The sequence below is a fragment of the Echeneis naucrates genome, chromosome 12 (assembly GCF_900963305.1).
Source record: "Echeneis naucrates chromosome 12, fEcheNa1.1, whole genome shotgun sequence".
NCBI lineage: Eukaryota > Metazoa > Chordata > Actinopteri > Carangiformes > Echeneidae > Echeneis > Echeneis naucrates.
Window position 1 is genome coordinate 13,211,171 of NC_042522.1, and position 27,367 is coordinate 13,238,537.

The 27,367-nt window shown below is 41.2% G+C and overlaps 1 protein-coding gene across 2 annotated transcripts in view; it reads left to right on the forward strand.

The window, feature by feature from the left end:
• pappaa (pregnancy-associated plasma protein A, pappalysin 1a) overlaps positions 1-27,367 on the forward strand; it is an 82,314-nt gene that overhangs the window by 41,138 nt on the left and 13,809 nt on the right. The window contains exons 11-21 of one of the 2 annotated variants that reach the window (XM_029515384.1): positions 8,009-8,119; positions 8,397-8,532; positions 8,687-8,900; positions 12,068-12,242; positions 18,865-19,048; positions 19,301-19,502; positions 19,605-19,839; positions 20,513-20,660; positions 20,976-21,091; positions 25,050-25,121; positions 26,082-26,180. In XM_029515384.1, coding sequence (XP_029371244.1) covers positions 8,009-8,119; positions 8,397-8,532; positions 8,687-8,900; positions 12,068-12,242; positions 18,865-19,048; positions 19,301-19,502; positions 19,605-19,839; positions 20,513-20,660; positions 20,976-21,091; positions 25,050-25,121; positions 26,082-26,180 — 1,692 coding nt within the window. The remainder of the gene's footprint in view (positions 1-8,008; positions 8,120-8,396; positions 8,533-8,686; positions 8,901-12,067; positions 12,243-18,864; positions 19,049-19,300; positions 19,503-19,604; positions 19,840-20,512; positions 20,661-20,975; positions 21,092-25,049; positions 25,122-26,081; positions 26,181-27,367) is intronic. The other variant, XM_029515385.1, reaches the window with a different exon arrangement.

Sequence of the window (27,367 nt, forward strand, 5' to 3'; positions counted from 1 at the left end):
CACACACACACACACTCAGAGTGCCGTCTCCATGCAGGATTGTAGGGCAGGCCCATAGAGGACTGAAATGTACTACTGCTGTCTTTGTGGAGCAGAACATAATGTTCCCTTACTACCACACCATGGAATATGGTGAGCCAGCTCAACTCGCTCTAGGGGGACTGGATTGGAGAACAGGCCCCAGCAACTAACCTGCGTGTTGTGTGTGTGTGTGTGTGTGTGTGTGAATGCATGCTTGCGTGACCATGTGCTTTTATTCATGTATGTGTGTTGTCTGCTTGCCTCCATGTAAACGCGCATAGATGAGTCTGTGTTAGCAGGAAAGGTGCATGTGCATTTCAACTTTAAGATCAAACAGCAAGCCAGGTGATTTCTCCAGAGAGGGCTGCCCAGGCAATCTCTGACGCAACTGCCGGGCACCCCTGGAGAACACTCCCCTTAATTATACATTAGCAACAGAAGGGATAACATTTAGTCCTCTCACGCTGCAAGAAATTGCCTATATATGCAGTTCACCCAATCTCAAGATGTAAAACAAACATGTGCATGAAGTCTGGATCAAATAACCTCCACTACAATCATATTTAGGTAAGTATTGCTTCAGAGAGGAAGGAGAGGGAGAGGAGAGGCACTGCAAAGGAAATTATTTAGACTCGTAAAAACTAGAAAAATAATAACTTGTCTGTTTGTCCAGCTCCCCCCCCCGACAAAAAAAAAAAAAAAAAAAAAAAAGCCAGAAAGTGTGTGTATATAGGCTACTGCAGAGTGTACGTACACAGTCACGCATATTTTACTCCTGCATATACACGCAAACAAGCACACAGAAAAAGTTACACATTGTGTTGCACAAGCTGGAAGACACACACGCACCCATACATGCCCACAAAAACAAAAGCTCATACAGTAGCCGAGCTGTTGCTTTCAGCAGTACAGGAGGGCCAGCTACTCTGGCACTGCCTCTCTTACTAGCATTCCCCCAAACCGCACAGGCCTCGTCAGGCACAGTGCCAGTGACTTAAGCGTGTGGTAACATTAAAAAGAAACCTCTGGGATGGTGTTCCTTTTTCCCTTTTACTTTTCCCGTTTCAATTATCATTGTGGTTCTGCCATGTGGAAAGCTCCTTGTGGCTGGTGTATTTTTTTTCATGGCACTGATGACCCCCCATAACATTTTCAAGCTGTTAATATGCAGGGTTTTGGCCCTGTTTTATTGAGCATAGGGGGCCACTGAATGAGGGACATTTTAAATCTCTGCAGACCCATCTGTTTTCAACTTGCTGCCATTGTACGCTCACCAATCCCTATACATTAGTTTGTGGTCTGTGCTCCCTGCCACCCAGTCACTACCCATGTCTGCCCTGATGAGAGTGGGATAGGTAAACTGGGTAATTGTAGCCACTCACTAACTTTTACAGCCCAAAACTCAGGAGGCCGTGGAAGTCTCTCATCATTAGCCCTAGACCAATGAGACGGAGAGCTTCAGTGGGTATGGGTGGGGCTGGGTGACAGGACATTACCTCACACACCAGGCGCTCACCAGCATTCCTGTAAACCATGGGATGGTGCTTGGAAACTCATACTAGTTTCTCTCTGTTGCTCTTTCTCTTTTTCTCCTGACAAATGCCTCACAGATGCTCACTCCGGCTTCCCTTGCTCAGGCTTCTTTTTTTTTTTTTTTTTTTTTTAATTTATGGAAGCCTTTACCAAATCGAGAAAGAGGATTGCAAAAGAAATACCTGTTGATGGAAACAACATGGAAACACATTTTACGAGGTGATGTGAGAAGATAAATATCCTCAGATGAAGTTCCTTTCACTGCATTTGCATTTGAGTCCAATTTTTTTCCAACAAACTGGGTCACAGCTTGATGTCAAGGAGTCACACCACAGGACCTGAAATAAAACAGCCCTGCAGGTATCCCCTGCTCTCAGTGCTCTAGGACTTACATTGATGACACCGGGTGGCAAGAAATGAATCAACGTTTTAGTTGTTGTAGTTACAACATTTATTCCTAAAGTGAATGATGGGAAGGGAACGCAAGATCCGTGCCCAAAAACACTGACACTTAACACATAACAGCGGGGCTTGAAATCATTTTGGGCAATGGGAACATGGGAATTACTGCAGACAAGAGCAGTTGTGGCGAAGCTGGTTGACAGAGATTGATTCCAACCATCTTAACAAAAGAAATGCTCTTACAAGTCGATCCTCTGTTGGTATCTAACAGTATATTTGTGTATTATTGTTGTTGTGGACCGTGCTGAACACTAATACCTATAGATGAAAATGCTGCAACACTTGAATGTTCTAAGACTTGCCTCATATACATTGCATCATATATACCTCAAGTAATTTAGCGGTAATGATGCCATGAAATAAAACAATCTCCCTTTCTGTATCTCCCAGTTTCAGTTGTCTCTTTTAGTTGTGCTGCGTTGAATGCAAAGTGAAGAGAAATGATATTAAAGAGTCAGAAGAGGCCAGCGTTGAGGCCAGCTCCTCCTCAGACTCCTGTGCCTTTTGTCCTTTAGTGTTTGGAGGATACAGGAAAGACCTTTGTGGGGCCTCCTAAATGTCTAAGGGCTTCAATAGTCCTCTTCGAGAACATATGGCCCAATGTTTGTGTGGGTGTCAGCGAGGTTTATTGATTTGAATCTAGGATAGGACATTTTGAAAATCTGGAGGCTTCAACATCATTTACAGAGCCAGTGTGAGTGTAACATATGTGTATGTTTGTGTTTCAGTCTGTGTGTGTTTGTACGTTGATATGTGTTATGTGCAGGCATCCCTCTAAAAAAGTGATCTAACTTCATCCTGGCACTAAATCTCGATCACAAAGGGAAAGGCTGTATTTTAGGCACATTATGTTATTAGAGCCATTATTATTGTCATTACTCTGTCTTTGCAGACAGTGTTTCTCACTGTTTCCCCTTTTCTATGTTTATGCATTGTTTCATGCTCTTAAAGACTGCTTTTACAGTCCAAATATATTTTCTAGGTAATGAGTCCCTCAGTTGGACTCCCTCTTTTACTTCACCTTTATTTCCTTTGGTTTCCCATTGGCTCAAGACACTTAGTTCTCCTTTTATCTGAAGTGGTGATTTACAAACACCAGTTTGTGTCTACAGACCAGGGGCTGGCTGTTGTCTGCCAGTCTGACTCGCCAGCTGGTACAAATTAAGACCATGTGTGTGACTGTGTGTGTATGTGTGTGTGTGTGTGTGTTTGTGTGTGCATGAGTTAAGAAGGTGAACTCATATCTTAAGTGTTGCTGTGACTGTTTTCCAAAGAAGGCGAGAAGTTGTTTTGCTCCAAATTGACATCTCAACCTTTAACTTGGAATGGTGATTCCCGTGTCCCTCTTATAAAACAGAATACCCTAAACTGTGTGTTTAAAACAAGTTGGTTTAGGAGAGGCAATCAGACCTAAGTATTTTTGTTTTATTATTTTTACTAAATAGGTCTTCAACTTTGCCTCTTTGCACAACGGTTTCCACTTAGAAGCGATTACAACACTGTATTACAACATTTGATTTTCCGTCCCTTGTAACAATTCTAAAGGAGCTGGTGGTAAATTTTGCTATTGCTACAGCCTTCGTTATAATAGCTGTCTACTTACCACCTGCTCCTGGCAAGGAACCATGTTGAGGAAACTTACAATATATCTTCCTTCACTTTTAACTGGGAAGCCTTCTGACAGATCCATTGGACTCTCTTTTGTTACACTAATCAATTGATCTGTTCAAATGTCTGCCATGAGGTTGTACAGACTGATGGAGGGCAAACAAGAACAAGCCTTAATTTTAAATGCACATGTGGAGTTTTCTTTTCTTAATTTTCCACATTTTTTCTTTCCCCAAGGATCCATCCTTTAAGTGCTTACCTTTTGGTGTTGTTTATCATGTCTGCTGGCCTCTCCGCTGAGAGTGTCAATAACTTGTAATGCTATGCAAGCATATTGAATAGGGTATTATTATATTACATATGAACAAACACACGTGCAAACTTTTGGCTCGTCTCTCGTGTTATCATAAATCTTTGTGCGCAGAGGATGTCTGGCTCTGAATACAACATCTTACACAGTAAATAACCTGCTTCAGATCAACAGCTTTTTCCTCCAAATGGTTTTCAGTGACTTAACATTCCTAATATTGGGGCGGGCTGATTGATCAGGGCTTGCAGAAGGTTTGTGATAAAAGAATCACATCTGTTTTTTATTTGGTCACATTGGCCTCAGATGATGTATTAGCCATAAAGGTTTATTTTTAAAATCATGCGTTTTTTTTTCTGAGACAGATTATAAAATGAGGCCAAAAAAGGGAATGTCGAGAGAAGCTGACTTTTTCAAAAAATGTGTCAATAACAGGTACAGTCTCTCTGGTAGAAATGGTTAGCGCAGCGATAACGCAGATGTTTTGTACAGATGTTACTGGAGCTGTGTTTGTGCTGCTGCCACGCTTGTTAAAGTGGTTGAAGTTGCTTTTGTATATTGACAATTGCAGCCATATGTTGTGAACTCTTCAGTGTAAAATGATCAGATTTTGATACTTAACCTTTGATAAAGTAAGTGCTATAAATGGCTCTTGGCTCCCATCCCTCTCTTCTCAGAGCATTAATCAATACACATGCCTTTCTCCATCTTTAGGGAGTTACTGAGAATGCATTTACCAATGGTTAAATAACACCTGATCATTGTACATACCAGACGCTGGAATTTTCATCCACCATCTCCAACAGTCTGACAGAGGATTTTAACAGGAGGAAAGCTTTCAAGCTCCCAGTCTGTAGGACTTATTGGATTTTACATATTCCTGAGCGATACATTCGGTCGAAACTTTTTTGTATTAACAATGCCCATATATGATACAAAATATGGAACAGAGCTTTGCAATTTAAAGCTAATAAAGCCAAAATTTGGTGTTCAAGTCATAAAGTCAGTAATTGTGAGCAAAGTAATATTTTTCTCAACAGTTTATCAAATTTTACCACATTTTATGTCTATGAAAGTCTTTTTGAAAGTCGATTCTCACTTGGGATTGCAAACCATAACTTTATTTTGATATGTCAGCAAAAACAATAAAAGCTAAGAGGTGTGCATGTGTGTGTGTTTGTGTCTGTGTTTGTATCCGTTGATAGCAGGTTTAGCATGTGCTGAATCTTTAAAAAAAAAAATGCATGTGTTTGCTAGTGGAGTACATAGCCCAAAGCAAATCAATCAGATTTGAAAAGGAAACATAAATACCTAACACATCTCAAAAGGGACTTGGGGCTGATTACGTAAAGATTTTATACATAAAGATTTTAATGAAATAGACAAAAACAAATGGGATTATAAGAGGAGAGAAGCAAAAGGGTGCTTTTTCATCATGACGCTGCGTTTAACAATGACAAAACACAGGGAGTGGGTTTGAATCCAGAACCTGTCGTCTGGGCTTGTGCCTAAATACTCCTGATTCCTCCTACATTCCAAAAACGTGCAGGTTAGATAAGCTGGCCGCTCAAATTGTAAGTCTGTGAGAATGATTGTTTGTCTACGTGTTATCGTCTGGTAACTTCACCAAGATGATTTGGGACACATTCCAGCTCCATGAGGCCCTGCAAGGGGTGGATTAATGGATACATGGATAAAGTAAAATAAAAACAGGCTATATTATTATAATGAACCTGAGTCAATCAAATTAATGACAAATCTATTTAGTTTTGATGCATACCATGAGGAGGGTGGAAGAAGTGCAGTGCGTCAAAGGAGACCAGTAGGAGGTGAATTACCTCCTACTGGTGTGACACTTGATGAGGGGTGTCTGCTTGAGGCTAAGGGTTTTGGCATGCCAAGCCATGTTTGTCTGTCTCAAACCGTAGGCTATTAGAAAAACACACCAGGAGATGGGGCGGGGTGGCGGGGGGTGGGGGGTGGCTTGTGCCACCTGTGTTTACATGAATAAGTCATCAGTTTGCACATGGAAATGGTTTTGTCACCTGCTCTGCCAATGAAGGGTTAGCAATGGAAATAGTTCCTCTTGACTTCAATTCATTAGCAGACCTACGGTGCCTTTAAGGACATATTGGTAATTAAGTCACACAGCCAGGGAGAGTTAGTCAGAATCCTGTGGGTGTTTTTTGTCATGGCCAGTGCAAAGTTGGAGTTAAGTTAAGAAGCAATGTTGATTTCTGGGAAGTTCTGCTCTCGTTGAAGTAAAATAAATATTAGGTTCAATTTAGTTGCTATATTTATTACATAAACATTCAGCAAATGACTCTTTTCTTGAGAAAATGCTCTTACGTAGGAGTGTTGTGCATTTGCAAAACCTAGAATGAAAGATGGAGATCTACAGAACTGCACTGAAACGGGGCCACAGTCTCATACATAGGTGTTTCTCACCTGCATTTCTCAGTTCTGCCACATCAGCCTTAAGCAGAAAGGTCACATCAACAGATCTAGGGGACAGATATATGGATAGATAGCTGGTCTGGCCAGTTTTCCACGATGGCAGGATCTTACAGTAGCCTCTCTAGCAGAACTCTCATGTTACTGGTGTCTCATTTCACTAGCTCAGGGCAGTGGGCGAAACTCACCGTCCTTGGGTATCTGCCCTCTATTGCCTTTGTCTGTGTTTACCTATTGCTCAGTAATACTTTCTTTTGCCCCTGCTTCTTTTTCACTGACATTTTAATCAAAATGCTCCATCTCTATTTACATTTCATGCCAAACGCCATTCCAGCATAGCTAATTAGGTGATAAAGTAGGAGAAACAAATCCAAGCGGTTGGGACCTTGAAACTCTCATATGTCAGCCAAGCAACAATTCTAAAACGTCTGAATTTAGCTGCTCCCTTCTTACCTTCAAAGCTCTAACCACCATTATCCTTAAGCTACAGCAACAGAGCGGTTAAGTAACAGGTTAAACAGCCATCCACAGGTGACCTCCCATGATAGCCAGCAAAAAGAAAAGGAATGGCCCCAATGGGGAATTCATTAAATTTGAAATAGTAAATATTTGCATTCATCTGAGATTGAGTGACACAATTTCACAAGTTGCTGTTAAATTGTGCTCTCAACAGTTTGGTTTGGTGAGTCTTGATCATATTAAGTGACTGAACATTATCTCAGATTCAAAGTATTAGTAAGCAAAAAGTGGTATTTAAGCATAAAATACGTGGCGATCTGGGGTGATTATTAGATCATCATTTATTTGTCTGTGTGGCTACTCTGCAACAACAGCAGTCATTGGATGTGGCTTAGTTTGCCATTTGCCAGACCAATCTTAATCATTAGAAGCTTAGTTATAAATCCATACAACAGGTGATTATGGTGCGAATGGTAAGGCAATTTAGACAACCTGCCATTTAATACAGGAGAACCACTTTGGCCCACAGTGAGCGCCGAGTAAATGCACAACTGCTGTGTGGATATTCAGGTTCCACATAGAATCATGGAAACTCTTCGAGGGCTTCTAGTGGACAGGTGCGGCATGACAGGGTTTCAAAAAAGCCAGCACAGCGTTTAGTGTGAGGAGGAGTCAGAGGGACAAGGGTCATGCGACACACGACAGGATGCACGGATTGTTGACAAAACACAAATAAACAGTCCTGCACAGAATGCACGTCAGCTGCACGTCAGCTGCACGTCAGCCCAGACAACTGACAAGCAGCTGACCGTTGTAGAAAACCAAAAATAGGCTTTTTCATTGGTGAGTATTGCTTAAGATACATGGTAAACTGCTCATGGTAACCTGCTGGTTTTGACAGTTTTTTTTGACTGCCCTTGACGCCAAGTGGGAAAATGCCCAAGCTCCTCAGAGAGGGCAACTGAAAACAAGAACTGCCGAGACTCTCATAGCATACACGCTCAGACGATCGGTCTCTTCTTTGTTGCATGTTCGCAAAACCTGGAGTGAAATTTTGTTTCTTGTTGAAAAATATTGAAACTTTTATCTGTGCATGTTCACCAAACAGAATCTAGTAAAGGAGAATTTGAAGTTTCCATCTTCCTTTCTCTCCCACTTCCCCAGACCTGTCAGTCCAAGGTGTTCGATCTGTCAGATGGAGTGTCCCAGTATGCTTGGTTCCCCTGCCGTGAGGCCCATGAGGCAGCCTGGGGGTATCCAAGCTTTTGGCTCAAGGTAAGGCCTACTGTATATCAGTGACATATTGCCCAAGTGGCATCTAAAAAGGACTCTTATTTGGTAGCAGAAACAAAACTCTTGTACTAACACCTCATTTTGATAGAACTTCAGAGGGAGATGTAAAAATGAGAAACACTGTAGGTGCTTCATTCTTTTCTGCTGAGTGGAAACACATCCAACTACTGATAGCTATTGGACAGAAACGGCAGGTAGCCTGAGGCAAATTAATTTTGCTTTTTTAAAAATCTGTACTTTTTATACTTCCTTCTCACAGGCCCACTTTTCCCATCCCATGGTGGCGGCAGCAGTGATTATACATCTGGCTGCTGATGGGACTGGCTACATCGACCAGACTCAGTGTAACATCACTGTTCAGCTAGTTGATACCAAGGAAGGCATCCATAGCCTCGGTAAGAACATCCTTATTGCGACCTTTTCAATTTAGGCTTGGTGTGAGATTGCTCAGTATAATGTATATGAATGGAAATCTAACAACAGTAGCCAACATCACTTCCTCACTTTGTGGTTTGATTAACATTTGCCAATATTCGATTCCCATGGCAGGCGAGTGGCGTCTCAGCTGCCGCACAAACCCTTTGGTGATCCCGGTGAACCACGACCTGTCCGTGGCCTTCTACCACACCAAGGCTATCCTAGTCATGTTTGCCTCCCGCCTTGTGGCCATCTCGGGTGTGGGGCTGCGCTCCTTTCAGTCCTTTGACCCCATCACAATAAGTGGTTGCCAGAGCAATGAGATCTACAACCCCACAGGCCAGAGGTGAGCCGGAAAAACACATGTGCCTGAGGCCTACGTGTGTTATGTGACACACATCACCACCAACATTCGTACTCAAATGATTATTGTCATGATGATGGTGTCACAAGGAGATACACATACCTTAGGATACACACATCAGCAGCATTAAAATAACTGAATACGTGACCGAAAATATTTGACCATGCAGGTCCACGTTGTGACGTTATGAAGTCAGTTTTATACAGAAATTGGTCGCAAAGAGACAAAAAAAAAAAGAAAAACGGATAATGAATCTTTACTCAAGGATGGACATGAAATAAAAGCTGCAGATGCAGCATACAGACACAAGCACCACCTTTAAATACACACCAAAGTAATTTTTCACACAGAAGGAGAAGATCCGACATGTTAAGAGCTATGTGTCTATATATGTATTTGAGCAAGAGAGAGGGAGAGTGTTGTGATAATTAATGATGCCAACAAGTCATTCAATGTTGGTTGGCTGACCAAAGTTATAGCAATAATAGTTACAACTATAACTTCTTCTGCAGTCCACAAATTTCCAACCGTGCTGCCTCCAACAGTCTTATTGAAGTTGCTTTATATTGGCTGAGGTGCACACAACATAAAACTTCCCTCTTTCAATGAAAAAAAGTGTGCCAAAATGCGCACATTTCTTCGACACATGGGTTTGTGCCATTTTTTCATTTTCTACTCATTAAATGAATGACCTGGGATTCATGACATTTCTAACAGCTGTTAGCAGTCTCACCAAAAGAATTAAGATCCAGTCGGCTAAGAAAATGCACAATTTTGAGTCTCCTGTACCTTTAACTTTAACTACTGAACACATGATGTCAAGTTCTTCCTCACAAACACAGCTAAACCAGACCACACACACGCACAAGGAGTCACATTTACCAATTTCCACACCACTGTCATGCATGAGACAATTCATACTGATGATGCTCCCATAGCCCTTTCAACAAGAAATGCACTAATAAACACCGCAATACAAAAAGAATGGATGGTTGAGGGGTCTGTGTGGAGAGATAGAGCTGTTTGTGGCTTTTGTTGTGTGCCAGTGAGACATCCAAGAGCACCTAAATAGATTAAAACTATTGTGTGTCTGTATCAGCCAGGAAATTGTTTGTTACCGCACATGCACAAACACGCACACACACAGACACACACAGACACACGCATGCACACATACATAGAGTAGTTGCTTTCCCTCAGAGTTCTCTGTCTTTACTTACTTTCATATTCTTTCCTCTATTATCCAGAGGGTCTTGAAAACTACATGTTTATATGATGACAATTCAAACAGACATGCCAACTTAGCCTCAGCAGTTTAGACTTGAACACGCTACAAGCTGAATATTATAATAAAGTGTTTTGATGAGTACATTATTCACGGCTCTGTCCGCACATCAGGAGAGACTTCTGGCTCTCTGTGTCACTGATTGGTTTCTTTTCTTTAACCAACTCGATCCACTCAGTCCAACTCGGTCCGTCGTCTGTCTTCTATGTCCCGCTCTTTCTTATCTCTCTTCTTGATTCTGTCTCATTCCATCCTAACTTCTTCCATATTCTCATGCCATCTCCTCACTCTCCCCTCTTCTTTTCATCGTATCTGTTATCCCGTGCTGTCCTTCCATCTTTTACTTTCACACCATCTTCCTTTCCCTCTAACTGTTTGCCATCTCCCCTTTCTGTGCCTCCTGCTCCCGCTTTTCTTCTCTCATTCTCCTGGGCTGAGCAGCACATTTCCCGTAATACTTATGCCTCCACAAAACACCACATCCCCTTTTCCCTGAGTTGTTAACAACAAGAGCTATTAACATGACTCAGTCGTGTGTTCCATGCTTGTCTGCGAGCACATGCACATATGTGTTTTCCTTTTTGTCTAAGTTTTTCGCACCACTATAAAATGTTTTTATCCAATTTTGCACTCATCAAGTCTTACCACATAAAATTGTTGTTTCTTTTGAGCCTACGTGGAATATTCAGACAACTTTTTTTTTTTTTTTTTTTTTTTTTAGCTCTTTCCATTTTATTCTTTCACCCTTTTGTCATTCTATTGTGCTCCGTGCTTTACTTCTCTTGTGCTGTATAGGAGGAAAGTTTTCCAGGTAGTTAATTGTAATTTATGTCAGAAAATCCAGTGAATAGAAAAAAAAAAAGAAAAAAAAAAAAACACAAAAAGATTTTGTTCTCAGCCAAAGTGTCCACAGAGGAGGCCTTTAGCTTGTCCTTTAAAACTCTGGGCGTGAGGGATTGCTGCTCTTGTGCCTGAGCATCTCGTCAACATTTTAATTATAAGCTTAGGAGTTTTCTAAAAGCTTTTAACACCAGGTGTTACTGCACCTTGGGCAGAGAAATGGAGGGCATAGGGGATAATATGATTAAACAGGCAGTTGCATCATTAATAATTTAATGGAAAAAGCATAGAAAGAGTAAACCGATGCAAGAAAGCAAATACATGAAAAGAGCAAAATAGAGATTCCTTTCATGCAGGATTGAGTTTTACAATGTTTCAACAGGCTTGTATTTTTTTTATATATGCTCTCTCTCTCTTTCTCTTTCTGTCTTTGTCTGTATCCCCATACCTTTCCCTCTCTGGTCTCTCCGTTGACTTCATAAGGGAACCTTATACTGTAGAATGCGGACTGTTGTAAAAAGGTGCCTCAGGCATCCAAGCATTCCAAGAGCATGAAATGCCTTCTCCATCAGGCTACCAACGCAAGAGCTGTGGCCAAACTCTGCCATTGTAGTTTGCATATAATATATCCTGTCGCTCTTAATTCTCAAACTGAACCCCGTCCTGCACACAGACACCCGTTTTCATGCTCAAAGCAAATACAGCAATCTTTTTACCATGTGGTTTATTGATTTGATATGTTAAACAGTCATTGATGGATGGATGTGGTTGGCTCAATGTGTAGCTTTTCTGGTTGTGGACAAATGTGTCACTGCTGCATGTTTGAGTGTCTGTAGTCTGATTTTATACACAAAATTTATGTTGGTTGTAACTTTGAATGTGGTTTTTAGTTTCTTTGTCTCTCTCTCGCTCTTTCTCCCTCCTTCTTCTCCCAACCCCCCCACCCCCACCCTACACACACACACACACACACACACACACACACACACACATGCATATATGCACACACCACACTCCCTCATAGTTGTGTACATTATTCGTGCGAAGCCATTGACTGCCAGGAACCCTTAATCCGCAATGCAGACCTGAAGTGCAGTAGCCCCGGCCGCCACTTCTACAACGGGGACCGCTGCACCATCTCCTGCAACTCTGGCTACGTTCTGCAAGTCCACCAGGATGATGACATCATCAAGAGCCAGGTAAGCACACTGCCTCAAACTTGCTTGAAAGCACACAGGCAGTTAAAGACATCAGTGCCTATAGAAGCACACAAATGCATACACACGCAGACACTTAAGTGCAAAAGCATTTCTGCAGCATTGGGGATGATGCGTGCGCACATAAATTTGTGAATGCACACATGAGCATGCAATGATGCAAACTCAAGTACACACAGAGACAGAGTTTGCAAATGGGCTTTTCTCTGCCCTCCTCTCTGTCCCTGCCTTTATTTTATCACCTGCAAAAACTAGGCTTGGCACGGCAAGCCTCCAGAGAGAATGACATCATGAAGATCCAGGTAGATACATACTGCACCGAGGAGCAGAGATGCCCCAGTCTCCTCCTCCTGCTGCATATATACAAACACGCATACAAATACACAGACACACACACACACACACACACACACACACACACACACACACACACACACACACACGCATATTCAGTACAAGCACAGACATAAGAGTGTCTAGTCTCTTGCTGAGCATGCCGCACCATCACCTCAAACAGTCACTTTGTATCACTACTCCACCGGGACGATGACATCATCGCATAGTGTCTGCTCCCGCTCCCTCCCTCGCTCCATCCCTGCTCATTTTGCACACATTGAAGCCTCTGTTTAAGGGCAGAGATTTGCTGCTGCTCTCGCACAGCAGCACACATTAAATGCTTCCATGTTGATGCCAACACATATACAGGGAAGTGCAGACAATCTCCTGCATAAACAGGACGCAGATGCAGACAAATAGTGTATACGCACAGATGCATGCGCACCGCAAGTAAACAAACAAACATTGTAGTTGACACCGCATTGTAAACCTTTTGGACCGGAGCCAAGCTGCTTCAAAGGCCATATAAACACTTCATCCTTCTCCATGGCTCTGGAAACTAGTCTGCAGGACAATCTATTAATGCTTCCTCAGAGAGTTTATATGTGCTTTTTTGTTTGTGTATGAAGATGTGTGTGAATAACGGATGAAAAAACTATTAGACAGGAAACAGAGAGGAAAGAGAGGAAGAATAAGAATAAAAGAGAGCCATTTTTAAGCTCTCACAATTGGAGGGTGTCCCACAATCCTCCGACAAAAACTGTGCTACAAGTTTATGTACATGTTCAAACGCATATTTACATGCACATCCACAAATACTGTATCTAAAATCACTATCAGAATAGTTCTCCAATGAGTCTGCACAGGCTAATTGCATTAGTTTTTGATTGACAGCACACTATGTGGCTATACATCAATGTCAGTTCATCTGGATGACAAATTATCCTTTTCATAGAGGAAGAGGCAGGAAAGTACAGACAAAGTGGGGTGAATGGGGGCAGGAGAGAACTGAAAAGGTAGCGGGGCTGTGCCAAGGAACATTTTCTCGGACGTTGTGCTGTCAGTTATCATTTGGGGCAAACCTTCAAAGGTATTTGGAGCACCTGTTATTTATGAGTAACCTTTTTCATCCAATCAATCCAAAAGACATCAGGTCAGTTTAGACGATGTTATTTCCTTTACTGCTTGACAAGATTTGACCAGATGTGTTCTCTTTGACATCAAATTTATGTTGTGTGTCCTCTCCGTGAAACAGCCTATGTAGCACTCAGTTTCTAAAAGCAGTGAATTCTATCCTTTTGCATTGAAAACACAATAACTCTCTTGGCATTATTCACATTGCAAGCTCTTTACAGATACTAAAGTCAGTTCCTTGGTGGGGTGATTAAAATGATGCTCCATTTTATTTAAACCTCAGATGACTTATTCCTTTAGAAAGAGTGGCCAAAATCTAGCCATGCAAGTCTTCTCCCAATGCTCCAAAAATCCAAAAGGTCAGTCATGTAAAGTCGATGAGAGAGAGTAAATCATTGTGCTCAGCTGACATGTCACAGTTCAAAGAAGATGATGCTGTAAAATAGACTGAATTATGTTTATAATTACCAAAGCAGGAATGCCTTCTATTACCCACTTTCTGATCTTTTCCAAGTCAAATCTTTTATCCAAGAGGCATAAAACGATTCTCTGGAAAAAGATTCCAGTTACACGTCCCTCCAAGGGCAGTGGATTTATTTTTTTCTTCCCAAAAAGGCCTTACAAGAAACTGTGATTAAACACATGGGCGCAATTTCCTATAGTTTAGTTGTGTTGTTATCGTTTCGTTGTTGTTTTGACCTATACTTTTCTTTTCCGTATGCTGAGGGTACAAGAAACATTTTGAAGCTGGTTTTATTGTTAGGCATAGAATCCGGTATGAGAGGGCAATGTGTTGGGTTTTTTTTTTTTTTGTTTTTTGACTGCAACAGCAGTGTAGCTGCAGGACAGAGCTGGATAAATAGGACAAGACAGGTTTGAAAGAAATGCTGGGAATACATTAGAAAAAAAAATTGAATGGAAAAGTGCTTTATGAATCAAAGGGGCAGTAATAAATCAATCTGGCCGGATTCTGTGTTTGTCTACTCACATCTGCTCACATGGGCTGAAAACCCATGTCAACAATTAAACTGAATTTCGAAGCAAAAACAGCAAAAATGTAACCAAATAAAACAAAAAACAATTTTTTCTCATCATTCTTTTTTGGCCACACAGAGTTATAAGTTTACAAAGTCCATCATGAAGCATAGTCTCCTTTCCTTTTGTCAAAGTAGCTCTGGGGACAACGCACACCCTCACCCTCTAGCAAATGGTCTCCTCACAAAAATGTTTCTTTCACATGGCTGATTTGTGTGCATTTGTTTTATTGCTGTGGACTTTCCTGATCTTTCTCCGTGTCTTTAGTGGGTGAGGTAAAACGGACTGTTGGTACCAAAAAGACCAGTTTCTTTTACACAGGGTGAAAGAGCACAAACAAGCAAGGCCACTGGCACACTTCCTCTTCCTGTCAAAAAAAAACAAAAAAAACCCAAAAAAACAACAACAACAAAAAACCCTCTTCAGGTCCCAGAGTGATGATAAAAACGATCGCATATTAACAACTCCTAGAAATAACTCATGCTATTATCATAATCTGAGCTGTTATGTCCAGTGTAAATTTATAGGCTGCTAAGAGCCACATTGATATATTATCATATTCATATGAGTCGGCAGTTTGCCAGTGAAGCCAAAGGCTTTTATGTGCTCGGCTTGGGGACACCCAAATGTGGATTCCTGAATACCTTTTTCCGTGTGTCGATATGGAGTGATTTGGCACCATCATGGAACTCTGCAAGCACTTTTCATTTCATCCATCATCTGATGTTTGGATGCTCTCCTCACCCATGCATGTATTTTCTGTGGTTGTATTATTTTAGCTGCTGTGTCAGAAATATTCCTGTCTTTGACTTTTATGGAGGCGCTGGCCCGAGGAACTGGAGCAGGTCCAGCGAGTGATGATTAGTCGAATGCAAAGGACAAATATCATTGTGGCTATTAATGATTAATCATTTATTTAAGCAGAGCTTCAATTAACTTAAAGACCTCATCCCCAGCTGACAACCTTTATTTCCTTAGCCTCCCAGCCAGGATATAGAATAGTGGACACTACTATATGTGTCTGGTCCCAATTTATCTTGAGGGAAGCCTACAGGGTTCAACCAATGACAGCGCTGACTATTATGTGTCAGTGGCTAAGACCTAATTTAAATAAATGTTGCACTTTCACCATCTATGAGTGCACAAAGGTCCATTAGGGACTTAAATTTTGTCATCACAGGGTGTATATGTGTACCCATAAATACAGAATGAATGCATGCAATATCAATCCCTTATTGTGCCAGCAGGGAATACCTGCACTACTCTTCATCCTTGTGAGTATATAAGCGAAACTTTGGTGGACGAGGCTGAAGGTTGTGAACTTTGATCCCACCTTTTAAAAACACAGGCAGAGCCCTTTAACACTTTCACCCTATTGCTCTTCAAGTTGTGCACTTTGTGCGTGCGGGTTTGGAATTGACTCCGAATACAAATTTCATTGTGCTGCTCTGCAGAGAAGAGTGGTCAGACCTTCCAAACCAGTGCTTCAACGTCTGCTCATGGAAAACGTGTGTAAATGTACTTATGTTGCTCTGAAAACAAAAGCTCTCACATGGTGATTTACTGGGTTACACAAGTAGGTTGCAAAGGCAAATGTGGTTGCTATTTAAAAAAAAAAAAAAGCGCTAAGCCTCCCAGAATTATATCTATTTAAGAGCATGTAAAGCATTTAAATACTGTTAGACTCTCAATAACACCGCCACTTGTGGATGTGCTGAGTTTTTACACCAGAGAGTGTATATATTCTAAGCAAATAAAGCCTCCCTACTTCTGAGTAAAACATTTCTTTCCTGCAAAACAGCCTCAATTGGCTTTTCCATGAGGACTGGACAATAATAAATTATACTTAATTCCTTCGCATTACTGCAATACATCTACCTATCAATGGCCGGCTGTGTGTTTTTAACCACGTTTTGTATGTGCCTTATGTTTGTGTGCCATCTGAGCTAAGACAAACCAAGGAAGAGGCTGTCAGTCTGTCAGTTCATTTGTCTGTTGGTCTGTCTGGCTTGAATTAGGCCGAGTAGCCAAAGGTTGTTAAAGTCGCTACTGGAAGAAAAATAGTCAGCTGTAAATTTTTTAAAGGAAGGAAAATTCCCACACACTTACACACAACCGTGCACACAGGAACACAACCTTATATACGTCTACAAACTTGGGGATACTCACTGGATTAAAACAGCTTACGGCTAAACTATGTAAATGTGTATCCTGTCTGTCTGTCTGAATGCCTGTGTGCGTACACTTGTCCACAATTTTACACAAACCGACACAAATTGTAGGATAGAGTCAACGCACACAGTTTCACAAACTGGTTTAACATTCCATTAGCACACGTATTTACAGATGGCACATTAACACTAAATTGATCCCTCCACATTTCTTCCATGCAGAGTTTTGCTCATAGTCTACCATCATGATTGACTCACTCAACCCAACACCCAGTTATTTTTCAGCAGGCGCTCACATGCGATGCATATGTTACTTTGTTGCATATCCAAATACAAAAGGAGCTTATTTATTTTGAGGGAACCTGATACTGTTTTACAGTGTCATATAATGAGCTCAAGATGAAAGATACAAATGCAGGGGAAGAGAGAGAAAGTTATGAAGCAATAGATATGTAGTGCTAACTGAGTCCAGCTTGTGTTGCCTTTAAAATCTGGCGACTCTCAAAAAAGATGTGTGTAATTAAATTCAACCAAAACAGGATTAGAGCGGTAAAAACACTCTGAGATGGAAAAATCTAAAATAATTAAGCTTTAATTGTTTGTTGTGAGATTTCCTGTCACTACCGCCATGCTATTACATGGTGATTTTTAATTGATAAAGGTTTATGTGATGAGGTGGTCCTCATTTTGGTCATCTCATCTGCGAATATTAAGTAAAATAACGGACAGGAATCAGAGGTGTCTCTCACTGTAAATTTACTTAGTCTGGGTTTTATTTTTATTCTTTTTCCGAGTGAAAAATTAAAAAGCAGAGCAATCCCTGTTTCCAGGGATTTGTTTACCTGCAAACATTGTGCCCTTAATGCTATAGTTCCTGAGAAATATTCTCATCACTTTCACTGGTGTGTGCACAGGATGTATAAACACTGCGTTCACACACACACAATTAATGCAAGACATGTGGCCCTTGCAAGTCTTAGTGAGGCCTTGCTAGGTCATATATCCTTCATTAGTGGAAAGGCTGCTGTTTCTAATTAAGAACTATTGATAGGTCAATAATAAGTATAGAAGGGATATTAATCTATTATATTAGGCCTTATATTGTGATGTAAACTTGAGCGTGTTTTCCTTTTGTCATAACAGAGTGCTGTTACCACTGTTGGGTTTACTCCTGGCGTGAGTCTGTTTCTTGTGGATTGTGCATGTTCTCCCCCTGTGTGGATTTCCTCTGGGTTCTCCAGTTTCCTCCTGCATTCCAACAACATGTAAGGGCCCAATCGCACAGGATGCGCTTTGGAGGCCTAAATATATGAGGCAGGCTGGCTCGACTTTGAGGAGCTTACACAAGAAGAAACACTGGAACAATTGTGTTTCTCTCCGTCGACCGGCTACTCCGAGCAACCACTGTCAATCAAGAAGCAATTCAGCATAGATAAGGAGATCGGATAACTTAATGCGTGTCAAACAACCGCGTTGATACTCTTTCCTTCCGTCTTCTTTGTCCATTCCAAAAAGGATTGAATCTAACTATGTTTTTATTTACTATGCTTGTTTCCCTTTCTGTGTGTGTTTCTCACAGTGAAGTCAGTCTGTTTGGTGTTCGGGCTGATGCAGGTTGTCTGAGGCGTGACTTGACCTTACAAATGCTAGTAGCAGTTACTTGAGCTGCCAAGTAGCCTGTGAGCCTTACTGAAATCCAAGCCAAGCTTAATTAAGCTTTGTTAGGCCACACACTGATTAGAGACGTGCTGTAGTCATTTTTAATCTGGGGTGCCTTTATCGGATAGGTGTGAGAAATCAACCTATCCCATCAACATCCAAATGACCTTTGTACTGATGCATTCTCATGCACGAAGCTTATTTCAGAATGAGCTTCATCCCTTCGATCCATCTGTGTGTCAATCAGTATTCGTCGTCTTGTTTTCCAGTCGGACTGTTCGGTGACAATTACCTGTGCGAATGGGAAGTGGAACAAACAGGTGTCATGCGAGCCAGTGGACTGCGGTCTGCCTGACAAATATCATGTGCATCCTGCCGATTTCAACTTCCCAGAGGGCACCACTTACGGCAAGAAGATCACCTTTCAGTGCCGAGAACCCGCCCAGCTCGTAGGTGAGAGGCATAGTGGATTTTTTTTTTTTTTTCCATATTTAAAAATCATTTCCGCAACAGATGTTACACCACATAAATTTCATAGTGCATATTTTTTTTTACAGGCATTTCAAATTGTTTTCATTAATTTTCCTTTGCAATTTACAATTTTATATGGAAATTGTCAATATTCTAATTGCTAATGCTTTTTTTTTTCTTCTATTTTGATTTTAAAATTACTAATCTGTTTTCATATGCCCTTTTCTTCTTCAGGTACAAACAACACCCTTACCTGCCTAGAAGATGGTCTATGGTCCTTTCCGGAGGCCCTTTGTGAGCTTCGCTGCCCAGCTCCTCCTCCTGTACCAAACGCTGTGCTGCAAACTAAGCGCTGCAACGAGACAGGTCTTAAAGTGGGCATGCTCTGCAAGTACAAGTGCAAGCCAGGTTACCACGTCACCAACAAACCTAAAAGGTAAGGTTGCTGTTGTGTGAGTTTGACGACCCTTCATCAGGAAGTTTCCAGTTGAAACTACAGCCTGACATCAGCTCCATTCAATGCCTCTTTTCTCTTCAGGCGTGCGTTCAGGCGGCAGTGCACAGAAGATGGCAGCTGGCTCGAGGGGGCATGTGAGCCAGTGACGTGTGATCCCCCACCTCCAATCTTCCATGGCTCTTATCACTGCACCGATGGCTTCCGCTTTGACAGCGTCTGCAGACTCAACTGCTCTGATCCTGCCGGTAATTCCGCCATCACCGCCACAGGAGGCTATGCCCATACGGTGAGGCTGCTGCACGGTCCATGCAAGCAGGTCTGTGCATCTCTTTCCTGTCTGTCCGTTCTTGCTTTAGCTATGTTTTTGTATTCTTTTGCTGCCGTGTATAACAGAGATTCCTCTCTTTTCTCTTCTCTTTGCCTCTTTACAGTTTTTTTTATTACCTTTAGGATCAACATGTTTCAGTGGCTTCAAAACTATCAAATACTGTATAACCTGAGTAAATACAATCAACTATCAGAAACTCGTATTTGTTGGATATTTCGTATCTTAACTATAGAAAATATGGTTTGGTTAAAATCACTGTCTACTTTCATACAGTATACATATGATAGCTAATGATGATTTTGACTCCAAATATACTTTGTATCCCTGTCCTCCTCTTACATTTTCCCTTACTGCCTGAGTGCTTGTCTCTCTATTACTGTTTCTCTCCCTGTCTCCCTCAGCCCTACTCAATTTGACGCCATGCTAATTAGATTGATATTGATTTCTAGAATAGTCCTGCTGCCACAGACTTTTGAAATGTATACACCTTTTAATCTGTTCTGCCTCTTAGGCGTTGTGGGTTAGATGCCTGGAAAAAAAAAGGGATTGTATTTCCCCCCTTGCAACGGGTAGCCATCTCAATGTCCTTGGCCTGCTGTAGTGTTTGTGTGTCAGTGTGTGTGTTTAATTGTTTGTCAGTCAATACATGTGTTATTTTCAGGGCGCAGCATCCAATGTGATTCGCTGTAGGAAGGATGGAAACTGGACGGGGTCGTTCCGACTGTGCCCACACAGCAAAGGCCAATGTTCTTTACCTCAAAACCTCCATTACAGTCTGCAGTACTCATGCAAGCGAGGACACGGCATAGGTCTGTATGCACATATTCACTGGTCCGTTCTTCTTTCATTTCATTCATTTCATTATTCGTATTACTCAAAGCATTTGTTGTATATGTTATTAGTCTTCATTTTGCCATCATGACTCATTCCTTTTCAGTTTTTACAGTTTACAGTCCTTTTTATTTGTTGTTAATGAGAATAAAAAAATATTTTCGACTACTGACATCATAATCATAATCTGAATCTGAACAGGAAGGGGTTAAAGGGGGAAAGTTATGTAATTTGTGTATACTATACTTTTGTTTTTGTTCTTTGGTCTCTCTCTCTGTCACGCGTTTGCACAGGTGAAGAGTGCGAGCTGAGTTGCAGAGAGAGTAACAACGACGTGGTGATCCTCCCTAGCAACATGTCTGTTGAAAGTGTACTTAAGGAGCACTGGAGGAACCCGCACAAAGTCAAGGTAAGTTTCCGTATGTGTGTTTGTGCCCACCTCACAGCTCTGACAGACGCACTTCACAAAGTTCTGTGATCCACATCTCCCCTGGAAGGAATTTCACGTATACTGTCTACATCCTGGCTCCTTTACCCACAATGCAAAATGCTTGTCTTTTGTGACCAGTGCCATGCAAATGTTTGTCTTCACAGCATGGCAACTCTTCAAACATTTTTGTTCTATTTTTGATTTGAAATGTGACAACACACTGCTGCTGCCCTCTTGCAACGCAAGCATCAATATGACATCTCATTAACCTTCTTGATGAAATAATAAGCATAAAAAAAAAAAAAACATTGCTGGGAGTATCAGTTTCTCATATCTTTGTCTTAAATTAAGCGGTGTGGTGAAAAAAGCAAAATAATGAAATCTTATCAATTGTCTAATCATCAAAAATGCTGAAAATAAATACCAAATTTGCTGAAATTTGAATTTGTGACACTAACTAGTTAATAATTCATACATCTCCCAGTTACTGACTGCACCGGTGAAGTACTGTTTTCTTAAACTGGCAGAGAGGAAAAGATGGAGGTTAGAGGTTATGTTGGGGGACGTCATTAAACACAGAACTGTACAGCGTGTCTCTGTGGGGGTGCCACTCACACAGCCACGGTGTCATTTAGGATTTTTATGAAGCCTGTTTGGTTGGGTCAAGAGGTGGTGGAAGGAATATGGCAGTGAGTGTGTGTACTCAGTGCTTATTTTATTTCCCCATTTCCCCATAATTAAGTAATGTGAAATTTGTCTCCAGTGTTTTACTCAGTGTAAGGCTCCTTTAGCTGTAGAGTCAGATGAGGAACTTACTAAACAGCATCAAATGTAGTAACAAGAGAAGGAGAAAAGAGAACACATTGTATTTCTTGCTGTATTTTGTCCCATAGCCCCTTTTGTTTTTGCTTCAGAGTCACACTGAGTCAGCAGCTTTTTCGGATAGACGTTGGGAGAGAGGGGTGGGTCGGGCCATGTGGACATGAAATGATCTGTTTTTCATGGATTTGTGAAATTGATAGGATGCTCAGTGGTAATTTGAAACTTGAGCCGATGCTGTTGGGGGCACTTGATAGCAGTAGAGAATTGTGGGTTTGTGAGCTGAGTGTTCCCGACCTGATGCACCAGGGACAGAGGATGGGGAGGGTGGAGGTTATCAGGTACTGTGCCCATTTAAAGTTAATTTCTTAATACAAAACGTGATGTATTTGTGTCGCTTAACTACTACTAAAGCATCAAGTCTTGAGTCCTTTGAGTCCAAATCACCAAGAAGAGTCATGGTCGATTGCAAGTCATGTCCCCATTATCTAAGTTTGAGTCATTAAGTTCATCTTTGACTCATCAAGGTCAAATTCGACTGAGTTTCCAAGATGGCCTCCTTTGCAGCACACATTCTTTATTAGTAATCCTTATTCAACTTTAATATACATAAATGACTCAAATGTTTCCATTTCAAATGTACTGACTGTGTGTGACACAAAAACCAAACAAACACAAGCACACACACTATAACTGAGGGGGGAAAAAAAACAAAAAACAAAGTCCTTGTCTCCAGATTCTAAATCCAAATGCTCAAATCTGAGTCCAACTCATCACTGCTCAAGTCCAAGTCCTGAAAATCTTGGAATTAAGCCCTACAACACTGAATACAGTTAATTCAAGGAGGATTTATTGTAACACGCTACATTTGTATTTATGCTCATGTCAAATGCTCGATCGGTCCACCATGAGTGTCCCACCCATTTAATTGTAGGAGCAAAAAAACTTTGTAATAAATGCCCAAGATCTCAGCAGCACAGATGTACAGATCATGACTGATATTTGATACAAAAAAATGTACTCGGCTGTCAGACAATGATATGAACAGACACAAAGAGGAGAAGGTTACAGTGGTGGAAACAGAAATCAGTCATGACAGGCAACAGGCGAACAGTTGTAATAACAGGAGTGTAAGACGTAGGACAGGACGCTTCATACAGCAGCTTAAAGAGAATCCATGACCTGAAATGTACTTTCTAGTTCTACTTTGCTGAGTTGGAGGTTGAATGTTGCCCACCTTAATAAAGGATGTTGATTTATTGCCTTTAAACTAGTTGTATTTCAGTTCTTAGTGTGACCCACTTAGATTTCTCTCCTGCTTTTCTACCTCCACCTCCTCCTCTTCTTTTTCCTGTCCCTCTATATCTAACAATTCTGCGCCCCTGGCACCCTCCTCCCCCTTTATCAGCAAAATTACCCTGTCGGGCTTGCTGTGGAATTAGTCATTTTCTATATGACATGACCTCGTCTGTGGTGGCGCTGAGATAGGGATCTATTTTTATGTGGTATCAGCGCCCCGGGGAGGCTTCAGAGGGTGAGGATCCCATACGTAGCGAGGGGTGAAGCCAGGCCGCGATCATGGATTATCATGATTTACGGCCTTGCTATGAGAGAAAAAAAAAAAAAAAAAAAAAAAGTGAGGAAGAGAAAATGAGAGAGAGGGGAAGAGGAGTTTCTGGATGACATCATCATACCAGAACACAGGAAAAAGAGAATAAAAGTACAGGAGTTGCACCCAAGTTTCATTCTGAGACAAAATAATGTACTCAATCTTCCATCACACACATACACACATCCTGCTATGCAGCACTACATCACAGTAGTAGAATTGTTGCTCCTCTTCTCAGTTGTCCTCAGATGTAATGTTGTTCTTCTTCTCTACCTTCATTGCCCCCATCTTTTTTTTTCCTTTTTTTTTTTTTTTTTTGCATTGATTTGCTGACAGCACTGAAATGAAAAATACCTTAGTTTGCTGCAACAAAAGATAAGCACGTCAAATTTGTGAGATATTGGGACACGGGGGGCCTGAGAAATGAACCATCTGAGGTCAGCCAGTCCTTTGCTGTGGATGGCACTTTTGGTCATGCACACTACTATCCCGAAATCTGAAGAGATGCTTCTGCTGTAAACAAAACCCTTCGCCACACTCTGCCAGAAGTACACTCGTATATACAACTGTCCCTGTGCACTTAGTCTCACAACACAGGCAGACACCCCCACCAGGTCATGTGAACACAGAGCTTATATAGCATACACTTGTAGGAATGCATTTGCACAATTACACATTATATGCACACTCCTGTCCACTTCCCCTCAGCACAAATGCTTTGTGTTGCATTACAATGAAGAGCACAGCAGGGGAATAGGATGGGATTCCTCACATTCTGCAAAGATATTTGATAGCATGGTGCTACTTATCTCTCTTTCTCTGTCTCTGTTTCCCACTCTAAAATCCTTGCCTTCCTGGGGCGATGACTGCCGTACATTTATCCATTTTCAACCGCTTATCCATCAGGGTTGCAGGGGCTGCAAGGGGCGGTGTACACCCTGGACTGGTCAACGGTCTATCGCTGGTTCGACACATAAAGAGTATCACGCCTACGGGCAATTTAGAGTCACCAATTAACCTATAATGTGGGAGGAAGTCTGAGTACCCGGAGGAAACCCACACAAGCGGCCAAAGAAAGGCCTGCTTGCTTGGGGCAACAGCGCTAACCACTTTGCCGCCGTGCTGCCCGGGTCATGACTCAGCTATGAAAAAAACATCACTTTTATCACGTTATATCTTGTCAAACTCAATTTATCCAGCTTTGTTCTTTGGTCAGTGTAAATCAAAGAAGGCTTTACAATGAAAGCAACCACATGTAGCACATGAGCCATGTTGATATCACCAATATTTCGCTGTCTTATACGTTTGTATATGTGCATATATGTGTGTGTCCCGTGTGCTGTAACTTTAGCCAGGATCACAGTTAGGTAAACTGTTGAAATGTTGGTAAAAAGAACAGATGTCTTTGAGTGCCATACAAGGTAAATGAGACGTTCAGACCAGAACACTTAAAAGAGTCAGTTACTTTAATGAATTTAACCCCACCTAATCTTTCGTCTCATTTCACAGAACATAGTCTGTACGATGGGACTGAAGTGGTATCCGCATCCAGAATTCCTCCACTGCATTAAAGGGTGTGAGGTAAGAGGTTTGACATGAATTAGATATTTTCTCTCTTTCATATTTGTGGAATAATAGTGCCATTCATCACACAAAACCTTCAACTCACATTCTTCTGTCTTTCTTTCTTTGTTGACCTTTAAACATATAAAGTGTGATTTCACATTTGCATTCACTTTGCTCGGCCAGTTGAGCTTACACAGACTATGGGCTGGCTGACGCTTTGCAAGTAAAACACTGAAAACAACCTGCAGGGTGATCTCTTGTCAGGATATTTGGATTTATAGCTCTTAACATAGTTGCAGGTGGGCTCACTGAGATCAGGAGCTATTTTGTGTTTTTCCACTACACGCGATCTGATGTTAGGCTGAAGTTAAAGCCACAGTGATTTTAAGGACACTGAAAAGTCCTTTTTTCTCCTGATGACACAATGTGTGGTTTTCATTAGTGTGGACTAACAGAAATATATTTACCTATTTGATTGACTGCCTCTTATAAAAATATATACACGTGACCATGTCTGAAAACTCCTCGAAAAATTTACATTTACACATGAAAAGTTTGTATTCCACCGTTTGGAATCACGATACCATGTACTTACTTTAGGCCAAATGGATAACCTGATTGGTAAACCAAGTGGAGGGTGGCGCCAACCCAATAAATCACCATATTGGAGTGTTTTCTGGAGCGAATAGTTTATAGTGTCCTCAGTTTGACTTATGGGTCTGGCCCACGGATGGCTTAAAAAGCAACATTGAAAGATGAGGGAAATTTAATGCATCAAATTCATCAGCAAATCTATTTGCAGACTTTTAAAAGGCCCTGAAGAAGGAAACTACCAATAGAAAAAGCATCTTTTTTTTCCCAGTAATTCACCTTTTAAACATTATAAAGGAGTAAGCAGCAAAATAAAGGGTGGAACTTTTTCCCCTCTCTTGTATTTTTTTTGTCTAATTTTTCTTCTGCGTCTCTCCTGTGCAGCCATTCATGGGAGACAACTACTGCGATTCAGTCAACAACAGAGCCTTCTGTAACTATGACGGAGGAGACTGCTGCCAATCCACTGTCAAGACCAAAAAGGTTAGTGACCTCAGGAAAAAGAAAAAAAAAAAAAACCCTCACCCTTCAGTCACACTGATCAACAGTCCGTGTGCCCCAGCTCATACAGCTCACAGACAAATCCCACACCTCTCATATGTGGGAGCTTTTCTTTTCCCCTGCGCCTTACCCACTTGGACTCCTTTTACTTTCTCACTGCCATTCATCCGGGGAAGGTTGCATGTTTCCTCTGTCACGCTTTGGCATTTAAAAATAAAAAATTCTACCTACAAAAGGTAAGTTTTGTGCAAGATTAGAATATGCTGTTGAAGACTGTTTTATTTCACCTCTTGGAACGTCTCTAAACAGATTCTTCCTTTCTTTGCTTTGTTTCCAACCTTATATCACTGGTAGACAGCTTACTGACTCCACATCCAAGAGAGTGGGAGTATTCAGACTTCATCAGTAATCTTTGTTTTTCTGCAGTATTTTGTTTCCTAATGTGTAAAACGTCTATATCCATCTTAGTCCGCCTATCACCACCCAAAGCCATGGTAGTAAAACAATCTAACATACTTATCACAAACTTAGGGGTCCTGATTATATGAATATGGAAAAAAATGTAGTTGTTATCGCTTTACTCTATCTAAGTTTTTTTTTTTTTTTTTTTTACATCTCTTTAACTGAATCAGCTGTGTTGTATATCAGCATTAAGATCTGCCTGTCAAAAAAAATGTGGTCATCCTACCTCTCTTAATTCAAAGAGTTGTTCTGTTGGACTGTCTGTCTCCATTCTGTCCTGCTCCTGGCAAGGAATCTAATTGAAAGTGTTATGCAGCTTCTGTGCTGCAGCATCTTCTTCTCCGTTCTGTTCCATTTTTTTAATTTTTTTTTTTTTACAATGGAGCCTGAATTAGCCAGTGACAGAAAAACAAGACCATTTTTAAAATATTGCTCCTGTTTAATGCTGCATTTCACTGAGTCAGTCAAAGAGCATCTAGAGTGTTTCCTCACTAATTGTTAAATGTAAAAGAGGTAAACAAGAGACAATATTACAAAACGGAAAATCTTGTTGTGGACATTTGGAAACCATGAGGTCAAAAAATTGCTCTTCATAAATTTGATTGTAAATACACTGACCTAGGACCCATAATTACATGATTTGTTTTGGTCCTTTATGCATACCTTGACTATAAGATGGAAGGTGTTATATCTTCCATCCAATAGCA